The sequence below is a fragment of the Anarhichas minor genome, unplaced genomic scaffold (genome assembly GCF_050575085.1).
Source record: "Anarhichas minor isolate MPS153535 unplaced genomic scaffold, ASM5057508v1 ptg000048l, whole genome shotgun sequence".
NCBI classification, from domain to species: Eukaryota; Metazoa; Chordata; class Actinopteri; order Perciformes; family Anarhichadidae; genus Anarhichas; species Anarhichas minor.
This window is the reverse complement of record NW_027466494.1, coordinates 50206-77500: the sequence shown is the minus strand read 5'-3', so window position 1 is coordinate 77500 and position 27295 is coordinate 50206. Positions and strand designations below refer to the sequence as shown.

Sequence of the window (27295 nt, the reverse complement as noted above, 5' to 3'; positions counted from 1 at the left end):
AGGATGAGCAGAGGATGAACAGAGAGGATGAACAGAGGATGAACAGAGAGGATGAACAGAGAGGATGAACAGAGAGGATGAACAGAGAGGATGAACAGAGGATGAACAGAGAGGATGAACAGAGAGGATGAACAGAGGATGAACAGAGAGGATGAACAGAGAGGATGAGCAGAGAGGATGAACAGAGAGGATGAACAGAGAGGATGAACAGAGAGGATGAGCAGAGAGGATGAACAGAGAGGATGAACAGAGAGGATGAACAGAGAGGATGAACAGAGGATGAACAGAGAGGATGAACAGAGAGGATGAACAGAGGATGAACAGAGAGGATGAACAGAGAGGATGAACAGAGAGGATGAACAGAGAGGATGAGCAGAGGATGAACAGAGAGGATGAACAGAGGATGAACAGAGAGGATGAACAGAGAGGATGAGCAGAGAGGATGAGCAGAGAGGATGAACAGAGAGGATGAACAGAGAGGATGAACAGAGAGGATGAACAGAGGATGAACAGAGAGGATGAGCAGAGAGGATGAACAGAGAGGATGAACAGAGGATGAACAGAGAGGATGAACAGAGAGGATGAGCAGAGAGGATGAGCAGAGAGGATGAACAGAGGATGAACAGAGAGGATGAACAGAGGATGAACAGAGAGGATGAACAGAGAGGATGAACAGAGAGGATGAACAGAGAGGATGAACAGAGGATGAACAGAGAGGATGAACAGAGGATGAACAGAGAGGATGAACAGAGAGGATGAGCAGAGAGGATGAGCAGAGAGGATGAACAGAGAGGATGAACAGAGGATGAACAGAGAGGATGAACAGAGGATGAACAGAGAGGATGAACAGAGAGGATGAACAGAGGATGAACAGAGAGGATGAACAGAGGATGAACAGAGAGGATGAACAGAGAGGATGAGCAGAGAGGATGAACAGAGGATGAACAGAGGATGAACAGAGAGGATGAGCAGAGAGGATGAGCAGAGAGGATGAACAGAGAGGATGAACAGAGAGGATGAACAGAGAGGATGAACAGAGAGGATGAACAGAGAGGATGAGCAGAGAGGATGAACAGAGAGGATGAACAGAGAGGATGAACAGAGAGGATGAACAGAGGATGAACAGAGAGGATGAACAGAGAGGATGAACAGAGAGGATGAGCAGAGGATGAACAGAGAGGATGAACAGAGAGGATGAACAGAGGATGAACAGAGAGGATGAACAGAGAGGATGAACAGAGAGGATGAGCAGAGGATGAACAGAGAGGATGAACAGAGAGGATGAACAGAGGATGAACAGAGAGGATGAACAGAGGATGAACAGAGAGGATGAACAGAGAGGATGAGCAGAGAGGATGAACAGAGAGGATGAACAGAGAGGATGAACAGAGAGGATGAACAGAGAGGATGAACAGAGGATGAACAGAGAGGATGAACAGAGAGGATGAACAGAGAGGATGAACAGAGGATGAACAGAGAGGATGAACAGAGGATGAACAGAGAGGATGAACAGAGAGGATGAACAGAGAGGATGAACAGAGGATGAACAGAGAGGATGAACAGAGAGGATGAACAGAGGATGAACAGAGAGGATGAACAGAGGATGAACAGAGAGGATGAACAGAGAGGATGAGCAGAGAGGATGAACAGAGAGGATGAACAGAGAGGATGAACAGAGAGGATGAACAGAGGATGAACAGAGAGGATGAACAGAGAGGATGAGCAGAGAGGATGAACAGAGAGGATGAACAGAGAGGATGAACAGAGAGGATGAACAGAGGATGAACAGAGAGGATGAACAGAGGATGAGCAGAGGATGAACAGAGAGGATGAACAGAGAGGATGAACAGAGGATGAACAGAGAGGATGAACAGAGGATGAACAGAGAGGATGAACAGAGAGGATGAACAGAGAGGATGAACAGAGGATGAACAGAGAGGATGAACAGAGAGGATGAACAGAGGATGAACAGAGAGGATGAACAGAGGATGAACAGAGAGGATGAACAGAGAGGATGAGCAGAGAGGATGAACAGAGAGGATGAACAGAGAGGATGAACAGAGGATGAACAGAGAGGATGAACAGAGAGGATGAGCAGAGAGGATGAACAGAGAGGATGAACAGAGAGGATGAACAGAGAGGATGAGCAGAGAGGATGAACAGAGAGGATGAACAGAGAGGATGAACAGAGAGGATGAACAGAGGATGAACAGAGAGGATGAACAGAGAGGATGAACAGAGAGGATGAACAGAGAGGATGAGCAGAGGATAAACAGAGAGGATGAACAGAGGATGAACAGAGAGGATGAACAGAGAGGATGAGCAGAGAGGATGAGCAGAGAGGATGAACAGAGAGGATGAACAGAGAGGATGAACAGAGGATGAACAGAGAGGATGAGCAGAGAGGATGAACAGAGAGGATGAACAGAGAGGATGAACAGAGGATGAACAGAGAGGATGAGCAGAGAGGATGAACAGAGAGGATGAGCAGAGAGGATGAGCAGAGAGGATGAACAGAGAGGATGAACAGAGGATGAACAGAGAGGATGAACAGAGGATGAACAGAGAGGATGAACAGAGAGGATGAACAGAGGATGAACAGAGAGGATGAACAGAGGATGAACAGAGAGGATGAGCAGAGAGGATGAACAGAGAGGATGAACAGAGGATGAACAGAGAGGATGAACAGAGAGGATGAACAGAGGATGAACAGAGAGGATGAGCAGAGAGGATGAGCAGAGAGGATGAACAGAGAGGATGAACAGAGAGGATGAACAGAGAGGATGAACAGAGGATGAACAGAGAGGATGAACAGAGAGGATGAACAGAGGATGAACAGAGAGGATGAACAGAGGATGAACAGAGAGGATGAACAGAGGATGAACAGAGAGGATGAGCAGAGAGGATGAACAGAGGATGAACAGAGAGGATGAACAGAGGATGAACAGAGAGGATGAACAGAGAGGATGAGCAGAGAGGATGAACAGAGAGGATGAACAGAGGATGAACAGAGAGGATGAGCAGAGAGGATGAGCAGAGAGGATGAACAGAGAGGATGAACAGAGGATGAACAGAGAGGATGAACAGAGGATGAACAGAGAGGATGAACAGAGGATGAACAGAGAGGATGAACAGAGGATGAACAGAGGATGAACAGAGAGGATGAACAGAGAGGATGAACAGAGGATGAGCAGAGAGGATGAGCAGAGAGGATGAACAGAGAGGATGAACAGAGAGGATGAACAGAGAGGATGAGCAGAGAGGATGAACAGAGGATGAACAGAGAGGATGAACAGAGGATGAGCAGAGAGGATGAACAGAGAGGATGAACAGAGAGGATGAACAGAGGATGAGCAGAGAGGATGAGCAGAGAGGATGAACAGAGAGGATGAACAGAGAGGATGAACAGAGAGGATGAACAGAGAGGATGAACAGAGGATGAACAGAGAGGATGAACAGAGGATGAACAGAGAGGATGAACAGAGGATGAACAGAGAGGATGAGCAGAGAGGATGAACAGAGGATGAACAGAGAGGATGAACAGAGGATGAACAGAGAGGATGAGCAGAGAGGATGAGCAGAGAGGATGAACAGAGAGGATGAGCAGAGAGGATGAACAGAGAGGATGAACAGAGAGGATGAACAGAGGATGAACAGAGAGGATGAGCAGAGAGGATGAGCAGAGAGGATGAACAGAGAGGATGAACAGAGAGGATGAACAGAGAGGATGAACAGAGGATGAACAGAGAGGATGAACAGAGAGGATGAACAGAGGATGAACAGAGAGGATGAACAGAGGATGAACAGAGAGGATGAACAGAGAGGATGAGCAGAGAGGATGAGCAGAGAGGATGAACAGAGAGGATGAACAGAGGATGAACAGAGAGGATGAGCAGAGAGGATGAACAGAGAGGATGAACAGAGAGGATGAACAGAGAGGATGAACAGAGGATGAACAGAGAGGATGAACAGAGAGGATGAACAGAGGATGAACAGAGAGGATGAACAGAGAGGATGAACAGAGGATGAACAGAGAGGATGAGCAGAGAGGATGAACAGAGGATGAACAGAGAGGATGAACAGAGGATGAACAGAGAGGATGAGCAGAGAGGATGAGCAGAGAGGATGAACAGAGAGGATGAGCAGAGAGGATGAACAGAGAGGATGAACAGAGAGGATGAACAGAGGATGAACAGAGAGGATGAGCAGAGAGGATGAGCAGAGAGGATGAACAGAGAGGATGAACAGAGAGGATGAGCAGAGAGGATGAACAGAGGATGAACAGAGAGGATGAACAGAGAGGATGAACAGAGGATGAACAGAGAGGATGAACAGAGGATGAACAGAGGATGAGCAGAGAGGATGAACAGAGAGGATGAACAGAGGATGAGCAGAGAGGATGAGCAGAGAGGATGAACAGAGGATGAGCAGAGAGGATGAACAGAGAGGATGAACAGAGAGGATGAGCAGAGAGGATGAACAGAGAGGATGAGCAGAGAGGATGAACAGAGGATGAGCAGAGAGGATGAACAGAGAGGATGAACAGAGGATGAGCAGAGAGGATGAGCAGAGAGGATGAACAGAGAGGATGAACAGAGAGGATGAACAGAGGATGAACAGAGAGGATGAGCAGAGAGGATGAGCAGAGAGGATGAACAGAGAGGATGAGCAGAGAGGATGAACAGAGAGGATGAACAGAGAGGATGAACAGAGGATGAACAGAGAGGATGAGCAGAGAGGATGAGCAGAGAGGATGAACAGAGAGGATGAACAGAGAGGATGAACAGAGAGGATGAGCAGAGAGGATGAACAGAGAGGATGAACAGAGGATGAACAGAGAGGATGAACAGAGAGGATGAACAGAGGATGAACAGAGAGGATGAACAGAGGATGAACAGAGAGGATGAACAGAGGATGAACAGAGGATGAGCAGAGAGGATGAACAGAGAGGATGAACAGAGGATGAGCAGAGAGGATGAGCAGAGAGGATGAACAGAGGATGAGCAGAGAGGATGAACAGAGAGGATGAACAGAGAGGATGAACAGAGAGGATAAGCAGAGAGGATGAACAGAGAGGATGAGCAGAGAGGATGAACAGAGGATGAGCAGAGAGGATGAACAGAGAGGATGAACAGAGGATGAGCAGAGAGGATGAGCAGAGAGGATGAACAGAGAGGATGAGCAGAGAGGATGAACAGAGAGGATGAGCAGAGAGGATGAACAGAGGATGAGCAGAGGATGAGCAGAGAGGATGAGCAGAGAGGATGAACAGAGAGGATGAACAGAGAGGATGAGCAGAGAGGATGAACAGAGAGGATGAACAGAGGATGAACAGAGAGGATGAACAGAGAGGATGAACAGAGGATGAATAGAGAGGATGAACAGAGGATGAGCAGAGAGGATGAACAGAGAGGATGAACAGAGGATGAACAGAGAGGATGAACAGAGGATGAGCAGAGAGGATGAACAGAGAGGATGAACAGAGAGGATGAGCAGAGAGGATGAACAGAGAGGATGAACAGAGGATGAACAGAGAGGATGAACAGAGGATGAGCAGAGAGGATGAACAGAGGATGAACAGAGAGGATGAACAGAGGATGAGCAGAGAGGATGAACAGAGAGGATGAACAGAGAGGATGAGCAGAGAGGATGAACAGAGAGGATGAACAGAGGATGAACAGAGAGGATGAACAGAGAGGATGAACAGAGGATGAACAGAGAGGATGAACAGAGGATGAACAGAGAGGATGAACAGAGAGGATGAACAGAGGATGAGCAGAGAGGATGAACAGAGGATGAGCAGAGAGGATGAACAGAGAGGATGAACAGAGGATGAGCAGAGAGGATGAGCAGAGAGGATGAACAGAGAGGATGAACAGAGAGGATGAACAGAGGATGAACAGAGAGGATGAGCAGAGAGGATGAGCAGAGAGGATGAACAGAGAGGATGAGCAGAGAGGATGAACAGAGAGGATGAACAGAGAGGATGAACAGAGGATGAACAGAGAGGATGAGCAGAGAGGATGAGCAGAGAGGATGAACAGAGAGGATGAACAGAGAGGATGAACAGAGAGGATGAGCAGAGAGGATGAACAGAGAGGATGAACAGAGGATGAACAGAGAGGATGAACAGAGAGGATGAACAGAGGATGAACAGAGAGGATGAACAGAGGATGAACAGAGAGGATGAACAGAGGATGAACAGAGAGGATGAACAGAGAGGATGAACAGAGGATGAACAGAGAGGATGAACAGAGGATGAACAGAGAGGATGAACAGAGGATGAACAGAGGATGAGCAGAGAGGATGAACAGAGAGGATGAACAGAGGATGAGCAGAGAGGATGAGCAGAGAGGATGAACAGAGGATGAGCAGAGAGGATGAACAGAGAGGATGAACAGAGAGGATGAGCAGAGAGGATGAACAGAGAGGATGAGCAGAGAGGATGAACAGAGGATGAGCAGAGAGGATGAACAGAGAGGATGAACAGAGGATGAGCAGAGAGGATGAGCAGAGAGGATGAACAGAGAGGATGAACAGAGAGGATGAACAGAGGATGAACAGAGAGGATGAGCAGAGAGGATGAGCAGAGAGGATGAACAGAGAGGATGAGCAGAGAGGATGAACAGAGAGGATGAACAGAGAGGATGAACAGAGGATGAACAGAGAGGATGAGCAGAGAGGATGAGCAGAGAGGATGAACAGAGAGGATGAACAGAGAGGATGAACAGAGAGGATGAGCAGAGAGGATGAACAGAGAGGATGAACAGAGGATGAACAGAGAGGATGAACAGAGAGGATGAACAGAGGATGAATAGAGAGGATGAACAGAGGATGAGCAGAGAGGATGAACAGAGAGGATGAACAGAGGATGAACAGAGAGGATGAACAGAGGATGAGCAGAGAGGATGAACAGAGAGGATGAACAGAGAGGATGAGCAGAGAGGATGAACAGAGAGGATGAACAGAGGATGAACAGAGAGGATGAACAGAGGATGAGCAGAGAGGATGAACAGAGGATGAACAGAGAGGATGAACAGAGGATGAGCAGAGAGGATGAACAGAGAGGATGAACAGAGAGGATGAGCAGAGAGGATGAACAGAGAGGATGAACAGAGGATGAACAGAGAGGATGAACAGAGAGGATGAACAGAGGATGAACAGAGAGGATGAACAGAGGATGAACAGAGAGGATGAACAGAGAGGATGAACAGAGGATGAGCAGAGAGGATGAACAGAGGATGAGCAGAGAGGATGAACAGAGAGGATGAACAGAGGATGAGCAGAGAGGATGAGCAGAGAGGATGAACAGAGAGGATGAACAGAGAGGATGAACAGAGGATGAACAGAGAGGATGAGCAGAGAGGATGAGCAGAGAGGATGAACAGAGAGGATGAGCAGAGAGGATGAACAGAGAGGATGAACAGAGAGGATGAACAGAGGATGAACAGAGAGGATGAGCAGAGAGGATGAGCAGAGAGGATGAACAGAGAGGATGAACAGAGAGGATGAACAGAGAGGATGAGCAGAGAGGATGAACAGAGAGGATGAACAGAGGATGAACAGAGAGGATGAACAGAGAGGATGAACAGAGGATGAACAGAGAGGATGAACAGAGGATGAACAGAGAGGATGAACAGAGGATGAACAGAGAGGATGAACAGAGAGGATGAACAGAGGATGAACAGAGAGGATGAACAGAGGATGAACAGAGAGGATGAACAGAGGATGAACAGAGGATGAGCAGAGAGGATGAACAGAGAGGATGAACAGAGGATGAGCAGAGAGGATGAGCAGAGAGGATGAACAGAGGATGAGCAGAGAGGATGAACAGAGAGGATGAACAGAGAGGATGAGCAGAGAGGATGAACAGAGAGGATGAGCAGAGAGGATGAACAGAGGATGAGCAGAGAGGATGAACAGAGAGGATGAACAGAGGATGAGCAGAGAGGATGAGCAGAGAGGATGAACAGAGAGGATGAACAGAGAGGATGAACAGAGGATGAACAGAGAGGATGAGCAGAGAGGATGAGCAGAGAGGATGAACAGAGAGGATGAGCAGAGAGGATGAACAGAGAGGATGAACAGAGAGGATGAACAGAGGATGAACAGAGAGGATGAGCAGAGAGGATGAGCAGAGAGGATGAACAGAGAGGATGAACAGAGAGGATGAACAGAGAGGATGAGCAGAGAGGATGAACAGAGAGGATGAACAGAGGATGAACAGAGAGGATGAACAGAGAGGATGAACAGAGGATGAACAGAGAGGATGAACAGAGGATGAACAGAGAGGATGAACAGAGGATGAACAGAGGATGAGCAGAGAGGATGAACAGAGAGGATGAACAGAGGATGAGCAGAGAGGATGAGCAGAGAGGATGAACAGAGGATGAGCAGAGAGGATGAACAGAGAGGATGAACAGAGAGGATGAACAGAGAGGATAAGCAGAGAGGATGAACAGAGAGGATGAGCAGAGAGGATGAACAGAGGATGAGCAGAGAGGATGAACAGAGAGGATGAACAGAGGATGAGCAGAGAGGATGAGCAGAGAGGATGAACAGAGAGGATGAGCAGAGAGGATGAACAGAGAGGATGAGCAGAGAGGATGAACAGAGGATGAGCAGAGGATGAGCAGAGAGGATGAGCAGAGAGGATGAACAGAGAGGATGAACAGAGAGGATGAGCAGAGAGGATGAACAGAGAGGATGAACAGAGGATGAACAGAGAGGATGAACAGAGAGGATGAACAGAGGATGAATAGAGAGGATGAACAGAGGATGAGCAGAGAGGATGAACAGAGAGGATGAACAGAGGATGAACAGAGAGGATGAACAGAGGATGAGCAGAGAGGATGAACAGAGAGGATGAACAGAGAGGATGAGCAGAGAGGATGAACAGAGAGGATGAACAGAGGATGAACAGAGAGGATGAACAGAGGATGAGCAGAGAGGATGAACAGAGGATGAACAGAGAGGATGAACAGAGGATGAGCAGAGAGGATGAACAGAGAGGATGAACAGAGAGGATGAGCAGAGAGGATGAACAGAGAGGATGAACAGAGGATGAACAGAGAGGATGAACAGAGAGGATGAACAGAGGATGAACAGAGAGGATGAACAGAGGATGAACAGAGAGGATGAACAGAGAGGATGAACAGAGGATGAGCAGAGAGGATGAACAGAGAGGATGAACACCAGAGTGAGGCTCACAGGGAACCCATCTAACACTGATGATGTCATTATTCTAACGTCATCACATTGTGCAATCAGTGTTTACTTCATAATGAGACGTTAAAGGTGTACTGCCGCTTTAAGAGCTCAACAGAGTCTGTCTTAGAACCATTAGAACCCTTAGAACCCTCTGGTCTCTGTGTGTCAGGACCCTCACACGTACGAGACGCTTCCAGCATCCGGCGAGCAGCTGAAGCTTGAAGTCACCTTCAACGGGAAACAGTCAGAGTGTAACTTCACCTCTGACCAGCAGGAGGCGTACAGCCTCATCGTGTACTCTGACTCTACGGGAGTCCACTGCCAACACGTGAGTACGCTGAAGACATGTGAGTACGCTGAAGACATGTGAGTACGCTGAAGACATGTGAGTACGCTGAAGACAGCTGATCACAGAACATGAACCATCAACACAAGGTTCAGAGGTCAGTGAACATGTCAACATGTCGACCTGAAGCCAGAGCGTCACCTGTTCAAGCTGCACAGAAGATCTCTCTTCTCAACTGCTGACTAACATACATACATATATATATATATATATATATATATATATATATATATATATATATATATATATATTCCTTGTTGTGTAACTTAATTGTCCTTTAATCTTATTTGTATGCGTATACTTCTGCCTCCATATGTTCTGAACGTGTTCTCATCTTTACCTGAATTCTTTGTATCATAAGAAGCTGAATTAATAAATAGCTTTTAATAAGTGAAGCTCACTGACGGTGAAGCTTCTGTTTACTTTGTATAAGAATGTAACGTCAACATATTTGCATTTTTCTCTATTTTAAATTGTAAGAAGAAGACGAGTGAGTGAAGCAGAATAAAGTGAGAGAGTTTCTCTGATAGAAGCTCTCTGACCGTCTGTGTTCTAGGTGAGTGACCACATAACGAAGAATGAAGACGGGAATCCTCTCCTCAGGTAAAATAACTCGAATCTTTCATACTCGCACTGTGTCAAATAGTTTCCTCACGAGTTCCTATAATTCAACAGGTTCCTCAACACACGTCCAGAAGCCATGAACCTCACTGTTGGAGGCGTGTCCTTCCAGGTGTCTGCTGGTCTCAGCATGTCTCCCAACAAGACGGTGGACCGGGGACAGTGAGTAGGACCACTTCCTGTCTCGCTGCTGTCCAATCAGCTTCTGTTGAACCTCTGTGCTCGTAACACACGACCAGTTATAACAGAGACTCTCTGTGGACGTAGTGGAGCGCTTAGCAGCTGAAGAGACAGATGTTTGTCTCAGGAGGAGGAGGAGGAGGAGGAGGAGGAGGAGGAGGAGGAGGAGGAGGAGGAGGAGGAGGAATGGATATTTTAGAAATGTCATCTGATTACAGAACTGTATGTTATTTGACATGTGATGATCAGATATCTGCTCTAACTGGAAGGTTTTATTCTCCTCGTCGTGGTGTTTCTAGTTTTCTTTATTCACTTGATGTCTTTGTTAAAGACTTAAATCATAGAGTCGATTGAGCTGCATGACATAGTGGTGCAGCTCAATATTACAACTATCAGTGTGATTGTGAACAAGCTTGTTTCTCTGTAAACAGAAGCTGGACGTTCTGGCTTCACTTCCACTTGTTTTATGTTCTACAACAAGATCAGATCGTCAGAAAAAGAGCAAAACTTAAACCTCCAGAATCCTCCAGCGTCTTCCTACTCTGAGTGTCCTCGTTACTTCATGTTTGTGTGACTCATCTCTCTCACATTGTGTCATGCGTTGTGTTGCTTCCTGTCTCCGTAGATATCCAGATGTGAGAGGCTGCTTGGCGCCGGACCGCTGCTCTAGTCTGGACCTCGGCCTTCTGGACTTTGGAGCTTCGTACACCGTGGTGCTCACGGAGGTCGGGATGCTCGTCCACCTTTCTGTACAATACAGTTATGTAATCAGATAGAACTTCATATATCAGGGAGTCACATCTTAAGTTGATGTGAACTCTTAAAAGCAACAGTTTGGTGAATGCACGTCCAGTGTTCTCTCTCAGCTCTGCTCTCTCCTCCTCCTCCTGAGATGAATGTGTCTCTAGCTGCTCAGCGCTCCACTATGTCCACCAGCTGGTCTCTATTATAGCTGACCTCAGATCATCTCTGTGTCTGTCTCCTGTCAGGAATCAGGGGTTATTGTGGCTCACAAGATGGAGGACGTGAAGGCCAACGACGTTCACATCGCCTGGCAGATCCCCCAGTACGTCCTCATCACCATCGGAGAGGTCATGTTCTCCATCACGGGCCTGGAGTTCTCCTACTCACAGGTCTGTTAGGATCCTCAGAACCACAGAACCACAGAACCACAGATCACTGAACTCTTTGTTCTGAGCTTCAACCCTCGTAAAAGACGTTTGTAGTTTCTTTCTATGAGGAGTTTCTATTGTAGTCCTGACCCAGGAAACACAAAGTCACCAGAGGGACGATGGATTTATTCATCTCACTCTTCTCCTCCTTTTTATTGTTGTTGTTGGTATTATTTATTTTTCTCTTTCTTTTCTTCTCTGCTTTACTTAAATTATTCATATTATTATTGTTATTGATTATAATTATTCTTTATATGTCAATATTTCCTTCTTTTTGTTATTCTTTATATTTTGATCTGCTTTACTGTTAATATTTATTTTTCTCAGTAAATTGGTATTGAGTCCTGCATTCCTACAATATAATATATATATATATATATATATTATATTCTTATATATATATATATATATATATATATATATAAGAATATAATATATTTAACATATATTATTATATACTTTAACACAATACAATAAAACAAAAGCGGAAGGTGGTCTTCTTAGTGACATGTGGGGTGAAAAATAAATAAAAGAAGAATATTCCATCAGGTGATAGTACACCCTTCATCCTCTCATCCTTCTTCCTCTCATCCTTCTTCCTCTCATCCCTTCAGTAAAAGTCCTGCAATCAAAATGTTACTCGAGTATCAGAAGTAAAAGTTGAAGTTATTGATAATAACTTTATTGCTTCTCACTCTCGTTGTCCTCCAGGCTCCAGCCAACATGAAGTCGGTGCTGCAGGCCGGTTGGCTGCTCACGGTCGCGTTCGGTAACGTGATCGTGTTGATCGTGGCTGAGGGGGCGGGGCTTGAACAGGTAGGACGCCATGAGTCACATTAGAATGTCTCACACTACACAAGAGAGGAGGAAATCAGATCAAATCTCCTTTAAATCAAAAGGTTTTACAACATATCTGACAGTTTCCCTTACAAGAGGTTACATATATATATATATATATATATTTATATATGTTTATTTATATTATATATATTTATATTTATTTATACGGTTCAACATCAGAGTTTAACAATAAATAAAACACTGAAAATAATACAAACATGTCCAAATAATACAATGAAGGTTTTGAAGATGATGGAGGACGGAGCGGTTAAGAGTCCTGAGGGAAGAAGGGATGAAGGGTGAGGGATGAGAGGAAGAAGGGATGAAAGGAAGGATGAGGAATGAAGGGATGAGAGGAAGGATGAGGAATGAAGGAAAGAAGGGATGAGGGGAAGAAGGGTGAGGGATGAAGGGATGAGGGGAAGAAGGATTGAAAGGATGAAGGATAAAGGGATGGAGGGTGAGTGATCAAGGATAAAGGGATGAAGGGATGACAGGAAGAAGGGTGAGAGATGAAGGGATGAGGGGAAGAAGGGTGAGAGATGAAGGGATGAGGGGAAGAAGGATTGAAAGAATAAAAGGATGAAGGATAAAGGGATGGAGGGCTGAGGGGAGGAATCAGGCTGGTGGACGGACGGATGGAGTGATGATGATGTCAGCTGAAGGCAGGAAGATGGGGGAGGAGCCATTTCTTCATGTCCTGTGATTGGTTCATGAGTCCCCACAGTTTCCTGTATTCAAATAAGAGAGAGAAGAAGAGTTGGGGGGGGGGGGGGGTTAAAACTACATTAATCATATAAATCTGTATTTGTATTGATCGATCACCTGATCAGAGACCAGTCCAGCCCACTCTAACCGGTACACCTCTTTGTCCCAGTGGAAAGAGTTCCTGCTGTTCGCCGGCCTGCTGCTGGCCGTCTTCATCATCTTCTCCGTCATGGCGTACTTCTACACCTACGTCGACCCCGACCAGCTGGACAAGAAGCACCGGGAGGAAGACGACGAAGATGACATGAAGAAGAAAGCTAACGACGTTCAGCTGAACAAAACGGGGAAGAGCACCAGATTGTAACGGTGTACCACATCGTTCACAACACCGCCGCTCTGTAGCTGATTAGCATGTCTTATTGTTTACATTACTTTCTGTGTGATGATGAAGTACCAGGATGTGATGATGAAGTACCAGGATGTGATGATGAAGCATATTTCTTAACACTCCAGTCACTTAAAAAATGTTTAACAGTGAAATACATGAAATATAGTGTTTTTATAGTATGATTTCAACACACCGTGATCAACAGTGTTATTACCCATGAATGTTAAATATTGTGTGCTATATATATATATATATATATATATATATATTGTGCGTATTACTCCATGTCAAAATGTCTTGTTTTCTATGATGCTGAATAATAATCATGACCGTATAAAGTAAATTGTACTAAAAACAGGACCTGGTGGTTTTGTATGTTTGTCTGTCTGTTTATCGCACATCTCGAGAACCGCACACAATGCGCCTGCTAGCTGTTAATGCTACATGTATGATGGATGTTGCCTGCTATTTGTTAATGCTACATTGATACTGGATGTAGCCTGCTAGCTGCCAATGCTATATGGCTGATGGATGTAGCCTGCTAGCTGTTAATGCTACATGTATGATGGATGTAGCCTGCTAGCTAACACTACATGTATGATGGATGTAGCCTGCTAGCTGTTAATGCAACATATATGCTGGACATAGCCTGCTATTTGTTAATGCTACATTGATACTGGATGTAGCCTGCTAGCTGCCAATGCTATATGTATGATGGATGTAGCCTGCTAGCTGCTAGTGCTACATGGATGCTGGATGTAGCCTGCTAGCTGTTAATGCTACATCAATGCTGGATGTTGCCTGCTAGCTGTTAACGCTATATAGGTGCTGGATGTAGTCTGCTACCTGCTAATGCTACATGGATGATGCATGTAGCCTACTAGCTGCTAATGCTATATGGGTGCTGGATGTAGCCTGCTACCTGCTAATGCTACATGGATGACGAATGTAGCCTGCTAGCTGCTAATGCTGCATGTATGTAGCATTACAACAGAGCTTTTCTTCACCAAAGCTTCATGTGTTAAAGCTGCATTCTCTCTAGTGTCCACCAGGGGGCGACTCCTCTGGTTGTATAGAAGTCTATGAGAAAATGACTCTACTTCTCTCTTGATTTATTACCTCAGTAAACATTGTAAACATGAGTTTATGGTCTCAATCTCTAGTTTCAAGTCTTCTATGAAGTTCTGTAACAGCTGATGCTAAAACTTGTTTTTGTGCGTTTTCATTATCAGTTTTAATAACTAAAGAAAGAAATCTTGTTTTCATGTTAAAACTGGGAATACCTTCAATCAGGTCGGCAGAAAACAAAGTGCAGGACATCTAATTTATTTAATATATTTAATGCCTTTATTTATAAAAGATCTTATTTATTTTGTTCTCGTACTCGTGCACGTCTTTCCTCAGCATTACGTGGTCGTCCAACGACACAGAGACATTATTACCAAACAAATTCAACATCTCAGCCGTATCATCTTGAATTAGGAGGCTCATTAACATACTAAACTGATTCTGGTGGCCATGTTTCTGAACCCAAACCGGATTATCGTGCAGGACAACAACAACAAGAGGAAACGTTGGCATCAGGTTACGATTAGCTGTGACTTCTCACATCCGGGGGTTGTTAATCTCAGGGGGCCGAGGCGGGAGGAGACAGGAAGTCACGGTGAAGGAAGCATCACAGGATAGATCTCTGCAGCCGTAACATCTTTCTCTCTGCACACCGTTCTCTGACGTCGGACCGTTGCTTTGGGCTCATTTCATGTCATTGGTGCTCCCGTGACTTCCTGTGTGTCTTTCCAGTAGCAGCTCCGTGACCCGGGCGATGACATCCGGGTGCAGCAGACAGTCCAGCAGGTCGTTAGTGGTTATGGTGGCGAGTACGAGCTCCTCGTGGGTCCCATCTGCAGGGCCAGCTGGTCTACATCGAGTTAAACCGTCTCTACGTTCTTCTTCCTCCTCTTGGGATTGGACCTCCAGATGTTTCGTGGTTTCCGGTAAGACCGCGATGAGATGTGGTCCAAAGGGAACCCTGAAGGCCACAGAATCCTTGATTCTTTCCTTTATTTGTCTTCCAGAGTCCCGCTTGAGCAGACCGGCGTCTCTCTGGTCCCGGGTCGGTTTGTTGTGTCTTTGAGCACAAGCTCTCAGGGCCAGGTTCACACTCTGCATGTTGTCCTGATGGGACGCTACGCCGTCCTGCAGGAACACAACACACACCAGATGGTACAGAGAGTTCCTTTAGAATAAGCGAGTCTCTGATGTCCATTACAGCACATTCCTGAAGTCGTGGAGAGGTCATTGTATTCCACCAGACGCCACGCTCACTTCAACGTTTAGCTGAACTACTATTATATTAATGTCGTATAGATAGAATTCCTTGAATAGTGAGAAGTGAGTCAAATATTTAACTTTTTCTGACGTCAGCCTTTTAAAATGCCTACAGTTGGTGTTTTTGATTGTTCTTGACCTTCTGTAATAACAATGGAACTATAGATGTGAGGAGGTAATAACCTTCATCACCTCAGTGGGGTTGAGCCAGTCGTCGGTGTCGTCGTCTCTTTTAAAGGCGCAGGCCACGGTCCTGGTCACGGCCTCGCCGACTCGCTCCACGTCGTCCTCTTCCTGTGTCGGAGCAGAGAAACCAGAACATGAAGAACACGAAGATCTAAAAGATCACACGATGGAGACGCTTTGATCTGTGACCTTACAGGAGCTCCTCAGGACCAAGAGGAGCTACGGAAGCCCTGAGAGGCCAGTGAGAACAAAATAATCAAAGTGTTTATAACTGAAGAACGGGGTTAAACAATGATTGTTTTATTGTTCTGGGATAATCTGTAAAGTTACTTTACGTTTATTATCATCTGTGAAAACCAGTGAAAAAGTCTCAAACCTCAACAATAATAATAATAATAATAATAATAACTTTATTTATATAGCACCTTTAAGTTTACAAAGTGCTTTGACAGACAAAGCAGCAAAAACAAGACACTAACAACAGAAAGCTCAGTGAGACAGTCGATAGAAATAAACTGATGAATAAATTAAATAAATTAATAAATAAATAAATACATTTAGTAAATCAACAAATAAAACTGTTTTACCAGGATACATTTACAAAGTTACTTTTTTTTCGTCACTAAAACAACAACAAACAAAGTTTTGACGGGTATTTTAATTTTTCTAAGAGTTATTTGTTGTCGTATTCTGTTCATAAGAGGCTGAAGTGAACACCACTCACTCCTTCATGCAGTCTGAACACAAAGTAAATATAATATTGTGTTTTAGCAAGTTATCTAAATAAAAAGGTCACCTGGAGGAGAACATTAATGCTTTTAGTCCTCATTAAATGGTTAAATCTTTGCACTATTGTTTAGTTGGTTCATTTAATATTATTATATTTTATTGTATATATTGTGCATTTTTATATTTAATATTTTCTACTCTGTTATTGTTGCTTTAACATAAATGCTGCTGTAGTGAAAACATTTCCCCTGTGGGATTAACCGATCTATTAAAACATGGATCAGTGCTGCACTTCAGCCTCTTGTGGCCGGAACGAGTATTACAACAACAAACACCTGCACAAAATAATAATATACATATATGTAAAAATCACCTGCCAAAACGTTATTTACTGGTTTTCACAGATGGAAAAAAAGAATGATCATAAAAATGATGCTGGCATTTGTTGTCACCTGTTCTTTCGTCACAAACAGCTGGAATGAGCTTCCGTACTGAACAGACATGATTTATTCTCACCAGCTCGATCCAGGAGTTGACGCTGACCGTGACAGGGTCCAGAGACTCCACATAGTGCCACCAGTGTCTGGGGACATAAAGCACCTGAACAGGTACAAACACATCACTCACCTGCAGACACAGCTGTACTGATACCAGCCACTAGAGGGCAGCAGACCCCTCACTCATTCATACTGTGACCTGATTAAAACACATTGATTTACTGCCTCCTCAGCATTCACGGGACAAGAGGAATCATCTTTTGATTTACAGACGTGGAGCCAAAACTATTCATTCTGTTTAAAGTAGTTCTAAGAGAATCATCCAAGTCAAGTTTCTCACTGATTTGGAGATTTAAGGCCAAAGGTCAATAATTAACATCCACAGGGACCGCAGGACTCGACAAGAAGCTCTTTCTGTCCAAAAATGGAAAATCTATAGATAATAAATAAATACAATCAACAGAGATTCAAACAATTGGAGAAGAAAAAAAGTTTTAAAAAAATGCTAAAATGTTATTTCATTTCCATTTTACGGGTTATTTGCAAAAAAAATACATAATTCAAATGATTAGGAAATAAATGATTGTAGTTTTATTTTAATGAAAATTTTTTGGGGTCATTATTATTTTTAATGAAGTGTAATAATGAGCTTAGAGCTCGTGTTAGTTAAACAGATCATTATTCTACTCTTATGTCTACTGAAGTTCTTTAAATGACAGAAACGTTTTTATCTCATGAAATGAAATTTAACACCTTCAGAGAAACTGCTTTTATATTTCTGGCCCAAGAACATAATGAGTTTTCCGGTCACATTTAGCAGATAATGTGATGATATTTCTATATTATTAAAATCAAGAGTCCTGACCTGGCCAGGCTGCAGAGTGACGACGTGTACTCTGGATCCATGAAACGCTGGGAACCTCCTCAGGTCCGGGTGGACCACGTGGACCCGGCTGAAGACGCTGGACTCCTCGTAGGGGATCCTGGTCGGGTAGAGGTTCACGGTGTCCTCTGGAGGAAACAGGTGCCAGCGCTTCCTACCGAAGGAAACCACTGTTAGAAGTTAATCCAGATGTTTGGTCGGGAGGTTAAGGAGCTCCTCTGGGGTCACGTGGTCAAGTCAAATATGCATGTTTTGGTATCGTTAGAAAGATAAACTTCTTCTCTTTCATTTGAACACGTTTCTTTTAGACGAGATGTCACTGGATGGTGGATAGTAAACAGATTTCTGTGTGCGCTATGAGCTCTAGGAATAAAACCATAGACTGTGTAAATGTAAGTATAAAAGTTGTGAAGCTCAGTGTGTCGTCCCAGTTTAACTCTAGAAATGGTCAAAGAGGAGGGTTGTACCAATCGTATTATTCATAGAAATAAAACAGGAGTCTAACAGACTTTCAACTGTTTTCAGTTATCACTCGACGAGTACAAAAGAAAATGGCGACTGTAGTTTTTATGACAATAAACCACATCAGTGGGGCGGTAAAGTGTTACAGCTCGCTGGGAGGAGAGCGGACGCATCGCCAAAGATGGATATCTGGCTAGCTAACGTTAGCTAGCTTGTCTTTCTCCAGAGTGGCGTGGAGTGAGGCGGAGTTCGACCCACCGCTGCTGCTGGACACAAACCTGCTGTTTGGCTCATTTCCTGTAGCCACTGTAGCATAAAATCATGCGGGAATTTTAAAAAAACGAGCTAATTAGCCAGCTAGCTAGCCAATTCCACCATTCTTTAATGCTACAGTGGCTACAGGAAAATGGTGGAATTAGAAAGCTAGCTAGCTAGCGAGCTGTCAGCTAGCCGCTTTGACCATCCTGCCACGTTGATGTGAACGTCAGTTTATCAGTTTTTTATCGACTGTCTCACCGATCTTTCTGTTATTGTTGTTATTGTCTTGTTTTTGCTGCTTTGTGTGTCAAAGCACTTTGTAAACTCTGTTTTTAAAGGTGCTATAACTGAAGTGATTATTATTATTAATACTTTAGTGCATATGAAGCCTCAAACACACACTCCTGCTTACCGTCCTTGTACCTGCAGCACCAGGTTAAAGCCGTATGAGTCCAGGTGACACGGCGTGTTGGCTCCTCCTGTTCCGACCCATAATGTGCTCGCTCTCCCGTCACGGCCCTCAAAACCAAAGTCAGACCACTTCACCTCCTGCACACACAAACACAACACAACACACACACGATCATTATGGAAGCACATTTACCACAGCAAAAAAAAAAAAGTTAGACTTGATAATAAAAATATCCCCATGGTAAAAAGAAATTATGAGATAGAAAGTCATTATGACTCATAATTTCGACTGACCATGGGGAAGTCTAACTTTTCATTTTTTTTTGCTGTCAGAAATGGGCTTCCATAAATAATAGACCCCAAATAATGTAAAAAAGTAATAAACGTGTGACTGAACGGTTATTTGTCCGACATGCTGCTTTGACAGGACCCATTGAACCAGTAGACGTCTCCAGCGACAGTATTTGTGTCTGAGGAGGAGCTGTCAATCACAGAGGTGCAGCTATCAGGAATAATGAGGTCATTACCGAACACGCAGACAGCTGTAAGTGACAGACGGGTCAATCGAGGTTCCTCCCGGCCTCCATTCATCCTGCCCACCGTCTCTAAGGCACCAAAGTCAGCTGGAATAATTGCCCCAATAACAATGTATGGCCGAGATAAAAGAAGAAAAGAAATGAATGTGTGTGGCGGTGTGTTTGGAGAAAGGATGGAGCTTTAATGTCTTCACCCATCGAGAGGACAAGAACAGAGAATATAAAGTCCTTACGAGCAGAAAGCTCAACGGTTTAACTGAAAAATGTCACAACAAAGAAAATAAACGAGAACGTTGGACAAAAAAAGAGACTAAAATAAGAATATTTAATGTTTAGTTTGTTGATAAGACGATTAGAAGCTAAAACATATTCTTATAATTAAACTTTAAAGGAAGCAGCTCTGAAACTGGTTTATTATCATCTTAAAGAAGATGTACACTGTATGCGATGTCATGTTTTTGGGATTATATAACTGAAACTAAAAATGCTGAAATACATTTATATATATATATATATATATATATATATGACACGATGCCATATATATATATATATATACATACACACAGTATATGAAGAAAATAACCCTCTATGGGCTACAGAGCTTTCATGCTGTTTGTGAGGAAGCTGAATTAATATAAATGTATTTATCATGCAGCACGATCACAATAAGAAGAAAGAAGATCTTAAGAAGCGGTTGTTCTCTGGATTATCCTCCGTAGTTCACTTTACCTTCAGTCCACAGCTTTCATCAAGTCCTCTCTAAACGTAACGTCCTCTCACTGCTTATTAATCCGCCTGTGGCTTCATTCTATTCTTTTATTGTATTAAGTTAAGCATTATTGGCCTTTATGTCTTTAACTATGAATACTTGTAATGAGGGAGATTATAACCCAACTCCTGCTGTTTTTAATGAGCTATTTAAATAAACAGATTCGACGTCAGATGTTAAGCTTTCTTTATCACAGACACATTTATTTAAAACACGATGCCATGACTTTAATGTTTCCGTGATTAAACTACGCATAACTGTGTGCAGTGAGATAACGGACCCGACATCGTCACAGTTCATATGAACGCAGGAGGCCGGTTACCTCAAACATGGAGGGCCGGTCTTCAAACAGCATTGCGATGTACTTGTAGTCGGCGTAGGCCCAGTACTCTGAGTTTGGGTATTCACAGAAAGGCCCCACATGAAGAGGTCCGGTCTGGTCCCGGGTCCAGCTGAGAAAGTCCTCCAGTCGGGCCTCCACGTAGGAACACTGGGTTTCAAACAGAGGGGCTGCAGAGAGCCAGAAAGAGTTTCTGTGAAACAATATGCTTAAAATAAATACTAAACATACAATTCATGAAGCAGAATCGCAGCACGATGCGTCATCGCAGAGGCATGAAATTTGACTTCACTCCCTTGTATGAGAGAGCGACTCCCTGTTTGTCTTTAGTAAACAAAGTGTGTCTGCGGGTGATTGATGGCGTTTATAATCCCTCGTGAGCGATGCCCCGCTGTCAGAAAACGTGATTTAGAAATGTAATTATCAGAGGACACGCTCTCCGTGATCCATCACAGGAGGACTCGTTACCCGAGTTTCTTTCACAGCCACGAGGACGCAAAGAAAAGAGCACAGCAGATGCTTCTGTGACGTTTAAAATCAGGATCGATAGACAGCGATCAGGAGCTCATCAACTTACAATATACTGAAACTGATCAATGATTCAGGACGTTTTGGACGGAGATCAAGATGGTTTAATTGCTTATAGGAGACTGTTTCTGGATTAATGTCTTAAAGAGTGAATCATTTCAAATGTAGGCAACTTTAGGACACTAGAAAACAGATTTTAAGGAATATGTATGTGTAATATAACATATATATTAATCTCTGTTCTTACTGTTCTTCTCCTCTTTTCTTCCCAGTCTGAATCGGAGGACTTTGTCTCTCAGACAGTGAGACAGACGCTCAGCGGTCCAGAGGAGAGCCGGCCAGCCGGCGGCCATGTTGGTGAAGACTGTGGGCGTCTGCAGATGACGGAGGATCCTCTGGGTCTCCTCTGGGCCAAAGGGTTTGGTGGAGGCGGGGTCCGCCATGACCTGCAGAAAACACTGATGAGTGTGTTTCATCACACAGGACGCAGACAAAGGTTAGCTGATAGATACACTGGTGTTTAAGACGGCATTACCAGACGTTACTCTAGTTAAGACACGTCTTATCTCCTGTAGGACGAAGGTGAACAACAACAAAACTAAATACTTCATCAGTTCACGTGACTGTCACAGATAGTTCACTGATAAAAACACTGTTGACATGTCTGAGGACTTTACAAAGAAAGTCGATTTGTTTTTAGAAGCTTCAGAAACAGGAGGTGTTAAAAAATCTACATTATATTAAATATGTATCAGCCAAATCAAATAGTTTACAGGATGTTCAACCTTTGTTTCTTTATAAAACATGTAATACTTGTCTTCTTTCTTTACAGGGTTTGTATGAAGGTAATAAAGTAGTTTATGAATATGAGATATGAGTTTACAGATGATCCCTGGAGCGACTGTGGCTAAGTGGATAGCAGGGCCGTGCTTCAATCGCATGTCGATGTGTCCTTGAGCAAGACAGCAAAACCCCCAAAATTGCTCCCATAGCTGTGCCTACGGTGTATGAATGTGATAGAATCTGAATTGTAAGTCGCTTTGGATAAAAGTGTCTGCTAAATGACTGTAATGTACTGTACTCCCTCCTCTCTATAGTGGAGGTTAGTTTCTGGTGTTTTTGGTGTAACACCTACAGTTTATGGTCAGATCTCTGAGTGACACTCGTCTTTTTGATTCTACACAGAACATTTTGTTGTTGTTTTGTTGTTATTCGTTTCTGAGAATAATGCAGCGAGTCTAAACGCCTCCGTTCATGCTCTGAGTGTAAACAGAAGCAGCTCTTCATAGGTTACTGTACATTTGACGCATAAATGTATTGTGAGTACATTGAAGACTACTTTAAACGTGGCTTTACAACACATGAACTACTTCATGTGGGATTGTACGAAGCAAACACACCCGTGAGAAGATTTTAAGCAAGAAGCAGCTCTGGCGTAGAAAGAATAAAACCGACTTTTTATCTCATAATTTCTCTTTTTTTGTAAGTTATATAAATAATTATTAACTTTATTTCTTTTTTTAGTGACTTTTTTTTGTAGTTATTTTATTTTATTCATTTTTTATTTATTTGTTGTTTTTTTGCAGCCGTTAATGAGCTTCCACAAGCTCCTCACTGTGAAGCACTTTAATGTCAGTAACAAGCTAACTAGCTACCTAGCTAGCTCGCTTTACGTGACAGAATACACTGAAGTGGCTAGTTTTGAGTAGCTTCATAACTTTAGGGAGCATTTGCGTGACAAGGCAACTTGGAAAGGACAAAGTTAACTTCTCTAATTGTCAAACTATCATCACCGGAGATTAGTTTCAGCTCTATTTATAAACGGTGTGCTAACTAACAAACGAGCTAACCCTCCACTGTCACGCTAGCAGCTATCCCAGGAATACTAACGTTAGCTTCGTGGAAAAGAGAAGTCTCTCTTTCATAAACAACTCACCTTTTACTCCACGTGCAGCTGAGGTTCGGGCAGGAAGTAAACAAACATCACATGACCCGCTTCCGTCTTACTTCACCCAACGCCTCACTTGTGTGAAATCGACTCCATTACGGCTCTGTGGATGCCACAACGGCCCAACTCAAGCTAATGCACCAGACGAGCCAAAATGGCAGCGAGAGCGACTACAGTTTCCTCCCTCTTCCCTCTAAACTATTTCCGTTCGGGCATGCGCAGAAGTACATTTAAGCGACAATAACAGAAGCTAGTATCGGTCTGTTTGTTATTTAGTGTGATCGACTGAAAGCCCGGTAAAAACGTGCGTTTAACACGGGCCGTTAAAACCGCTAACACCGTTAAACACCCCCGGATTTTAACCGTTAAAATGGGCTCCGGGGGTTCGAGCACCGAGGCCGAACGAGAGCCGCTTCTCGTGCCCTCTCACGCGGAGCCCGACAGTCCGGTTCACAGCCGGGTGTACGGGAGAAGATGGCTGGTTCTGAGCCTCTTCTCGCTGCTGGGCTTCATGCAGGGAATGGTGTGGAACTTCTGGGGGCCCATCCAGAACTCTGCGGTCCAAGCGTTCGGCTTCAGCAGCTCCGACATTGCGGTGCTGGTTCTGTGGGGCCCGGTGGGCTTCGTCCCGTGGCTGCTGTTCATGTGGCTGATGGACAAAAAGGGTGAGCTTTGGGTACACGGTGTCCTGTTAGAATATGATTACACTATTACATATATATATATGTTAAAATATGTATTATGGTGTTATTATGGTGTTATTGGAAAGTCTCAGCCTAAAAACACATACAAAAATTAGTTAAATAAAGTTTATAAAAAATAAAAGTTTAGAGATAATATAATATAAATGATGATAATAATAAGAATGTCACCTATCAACCTCAGTTTAGTTTAATTTACTTATTTTTGCACAATTTAAACAATAAAACAAACATAACAGAGATTAATAATATTGAACACATACAAAATGTAAAATAAGAGATGAAATAATATAAATGATAATAATATGAATGTCAACCCATCAACCTCAGTTATTAAATCCTGAAATCACATTTTAAATTAAGTTAAAATAAGAGATAATACAGGTCCACCTCAGTAAACAGTGAACCCTGCTGTTATATGAATGAATGAGTAATAATAATATAATATATAAGAGTACAACATGGGACGTTTTTCTGTATTTTAGTACTTTTACACTTACATACTGAAGTAGTACTCTTAGCGCTGTTAGCAACGTTAGCTTATATAAATGTACGTTGGTACATAGAGGGTGATAAGAAGCTATACATGGAGGGACTTAGGACCCAGGGGGATGTAGGTGAAGGAAACAGGAAGAGACGGAAGAGACGCCACACAAACAGCTGTTCACCGGTCGGCCGGCTGGTTCTTGTGTTAAAAATGTCTGCTTAATATTAAAAAATAAAACTGCGTTAACGCGCGATACAATAATTGTCAGCGTTAATGCGATAATAACTAACTTGTCCAGTACTAGTATATATGTATGTATATATATATATATGTATGTATATATATATATATATGTGTATATATATATATATATGTATATATATATATTTATATATTTTTAAGCGGTTACTGTTCTCAGATATTTTTCACACTGATTTAGTCTAAAGTTATTATTTTAATTGTTGATTAATTTTATTTCCTCTATAAACAATAAAAAACGACCATCACAACATCATGAAGACCAAAGATATTTAACTATAAATATATAAACAGAGAAAATCAATAAGCAGCAAATGTTTGTTATTTTTTCATGATAGCTAAACTGAAACGATGGATCGTCAGAATAATTGACTATGACAAGTTCAAGCGTGTAGATTTAGTGTCTGAATTGATCCCGTAACGTGTTGTCAGTGTGTCAGGTTTAGTGTGGAGTGGACCATGTGACCCTTTAAAGTGCTGATTCAGCATCAGTAAAACTCACTGAACTAACTTCACAAAGGTCTTAAAACCACAGAACTTTTAAACGTCAGAAGAGCTGCTGAGTCAGAGCGCTCTTCACCTAACCGGTTCCTCTTCATCACATGACCTGACGATGATGAATCAAAGCCCTCGAGATTAAAATCATGACGAGACATTTCACGACTCGTCTTCGAGGTTTGTTGATGTCGTCACATTCTATCTGCTGAAGAAACGGTTTAACAAAAAACACAAAAGCATGTTTTCCTTGAAGAATCACCAGAATAACACCATTCATCACAGCCAGAAGCTGTAAAAAATAGACATTATCATGAGGTTTTCAGCTTTCCAATGGTCCTTGAACACATCACATCTGCTGCTAGTAGAAGTAGAATAAACTGTTTAATCCTCTGAAACCGAAGAACCACCGGCGGGTTTGAGAAAGCATTTCTTTCTTTAAAAGATTAGCTAAACTTCAACCAGATTGTGTAAAAACATTAAGTTGTGAGCTCCTCTGTGAAACTATGAAGTCATGATTGATTCATCTGAGACCAACAGTCATGTGACAACAAACCAGACACTTAAAAAATACATAGTCAAAATAATTGTGTGTGTGTCCGCCCACACAACAATAACAATAATCTCTGCAGCAACATAATTATGACACAATGTTCACTGATCAGAAGTAGAGCTGCAGCAATTAATCCATTCGTGTTCAACTATCAAATTAATCGGCAACTATTTTGATCATCAGAGTATTTTAAATGTATTTATATATTTTATTATTATTAACTTATCCATTTATTTAGCAGGGACAGTGCACATTAATCCACATTTTCGATGGAACGATATAGAAATATATTTTATCACAGATCACGATTTAATAAATACTAAAAACACAAGTTGATAATCCTGAATATCGTCTCTAGTGACTTGAAAAAGCTTCTTAGCTCATTGATTTGGTAGAGAAGTGAAAAATAAAGCCTGCTTTAAAATAAAGTGTATGTGTATATATATATATATATATATATATATATATATATATATATATATATATATATATATATATATATATATATATATATATATATGTATATATATATATATATATATATATATATGTGTAAATATATATATATATATATATATATATATATATATATATGTGTAAATATATATATATATATATGTGTAAATATATATATATATATATATATATATATATATATATATATATATATATATATATATATATATATATATATATAATATATATATATATAATATATATATATATATAATATATATATATATATATATATATAATATATATATATATATAATATATATATATATATATATATATAATATATATATATATATATTTACACATATATATATATATATATTTACACATATATATATATATATATATATATATATATATATATATATATATATATATATATATATATAATAAAGAACAGAGTCACACCATCTTTTCTATGATTAATAACATTATGTCCTGTGGAGATATTTGTTCACAGGATTTAAGGTCAGAGGGATTTACTGAATTTTTAAAATGTTTTTATAATTATCGGTAAAATATCTTGAATCGTGTTGATTTCGGCCTCGACAGTCGTCCCTGAGTTTCCCATCAGGATCATTGAATTTAAATACAATAATTGATAAATGTAACTGAGTGTTTATACACGTTGATCAAAGCTTCAGTAGAAATGAGAGCTGACATGGACGCAGAGAGAAGAACAGGGAAGTGGAGAGAGTTCCCTTAAACCGGTGTCATGTGGCTGAAACTGAGAATAAAGACTTCTGTCACACGCACCGTGTCCAACACTGTTGTCTTCTTAGTATTAAATACACATACACCACAGGGTATTAGCTACAGCTAGCTGAAACTATTGTTGTTGTTTTGGAGGTTTGTTTTTCTGTTGAACTTTATTGGTTTGTATTGATGGGTGTATCTATTTTTTTGTCCACCCCATTTAAATCAATGAGGGTGAGTTAAAGA

The 27295-nt window shown here is 42.2% G+C and overlaps 3 protein-coding genes across 6 annotated transcripts in view; 2 read left to right on the top strand and 1 right to left on the bottom strand.

Moving 5' to 3' along the window:
* Positions 1 to 13441, top strand: part of slc15a2 (solute carrier family 15 member 2) — a 31873-nt gene extending 18432 nt beyond the window's left edge. The window contains exons 16-22 of the mRNA XM_076112196.1: positions 9380 to 9538; positions 10113 to 10159; positions 10232 to 10339; positions 10983 to 11082; positions 11347 to 11490; positions 12241 to 12345; positions 13247 to 13441. Of these exons, the coding sequence (XP_075968311.1) occupies positions 9380 to 9538; positions 10113 to 10159; positions 10232 to 10339; positions 10983 to 11082; positions 11347 to 11490; positions 12241 to 12345; positions 13247 to 13441 (858 nt within the window). The remainder of the gene's footprint in view (positions 1 to 9379; positions 9539 to 10112; positions 10160 to 10231; positions 10340 to 10982; positions 11083 to 11346; positions 11491 to 12240; positions 12346 to 13246) is intronic.
* A 1348-nt stretch (positions 13442 to 14789) lies between these two features.
* On the bottom strand, positions 14790 to 23700 carry hspbap1 (hspb associated protein 1). 4 transcript variants are annotated; one of them, XM_076112249.1, is made up of 8 exons: positions 21931 to 23698; positions 21643 to 21841; positions 20850 to 21037; positions 19221 to 19357; positions 18071 to 18242; positions 17225 to 17308; positions 15977 to 16087; positions 14790 to 15661 (listed from the first exon to the last, which is right to left on the bottom strand). In XM_076112249.1, exons 2-8 carry the CDS (start codon positions 21836 to 21838, stop codon positions 15218 to 15220), a joined length of 1332 nt encoding a protein of 443 aa, XP_075968364.1. In that variant the 5' UTR covers positions 21839 to 21841; positions 21931 to 23698; the 3' UTR covers positions 14790 to 15217. The 4 variants fall into 4 exon arrangements, with proteins under 4 accessions (XP_075968364.1, XP_075968363.1, XP_075968362.1 ...); XM_076112248.1 differs by having other exon boundaries at positions 23332 to 23697; XM_076112247.1 differs by having other exon boundaries at positions 21643 to 23700.
* Positions 23554 to 27295, top strand: part of slc49a4 (solute carrier family 49 member 4) — a 41162-nt gene continuing 37420 nt past the window's right edge. Inside the window, exon 1 of the mRNA XM_076112245.1 lies at positions 23554 to 24008. Coding sequence (XP_075968360.1) covers positions 23714 to 24008 — 295 coding nt within the window. The 5' untranslated portion in view covers positions 23554 to 23713. The remainder of the gene's footprint in view (positions 24009 to 27295) is intronic.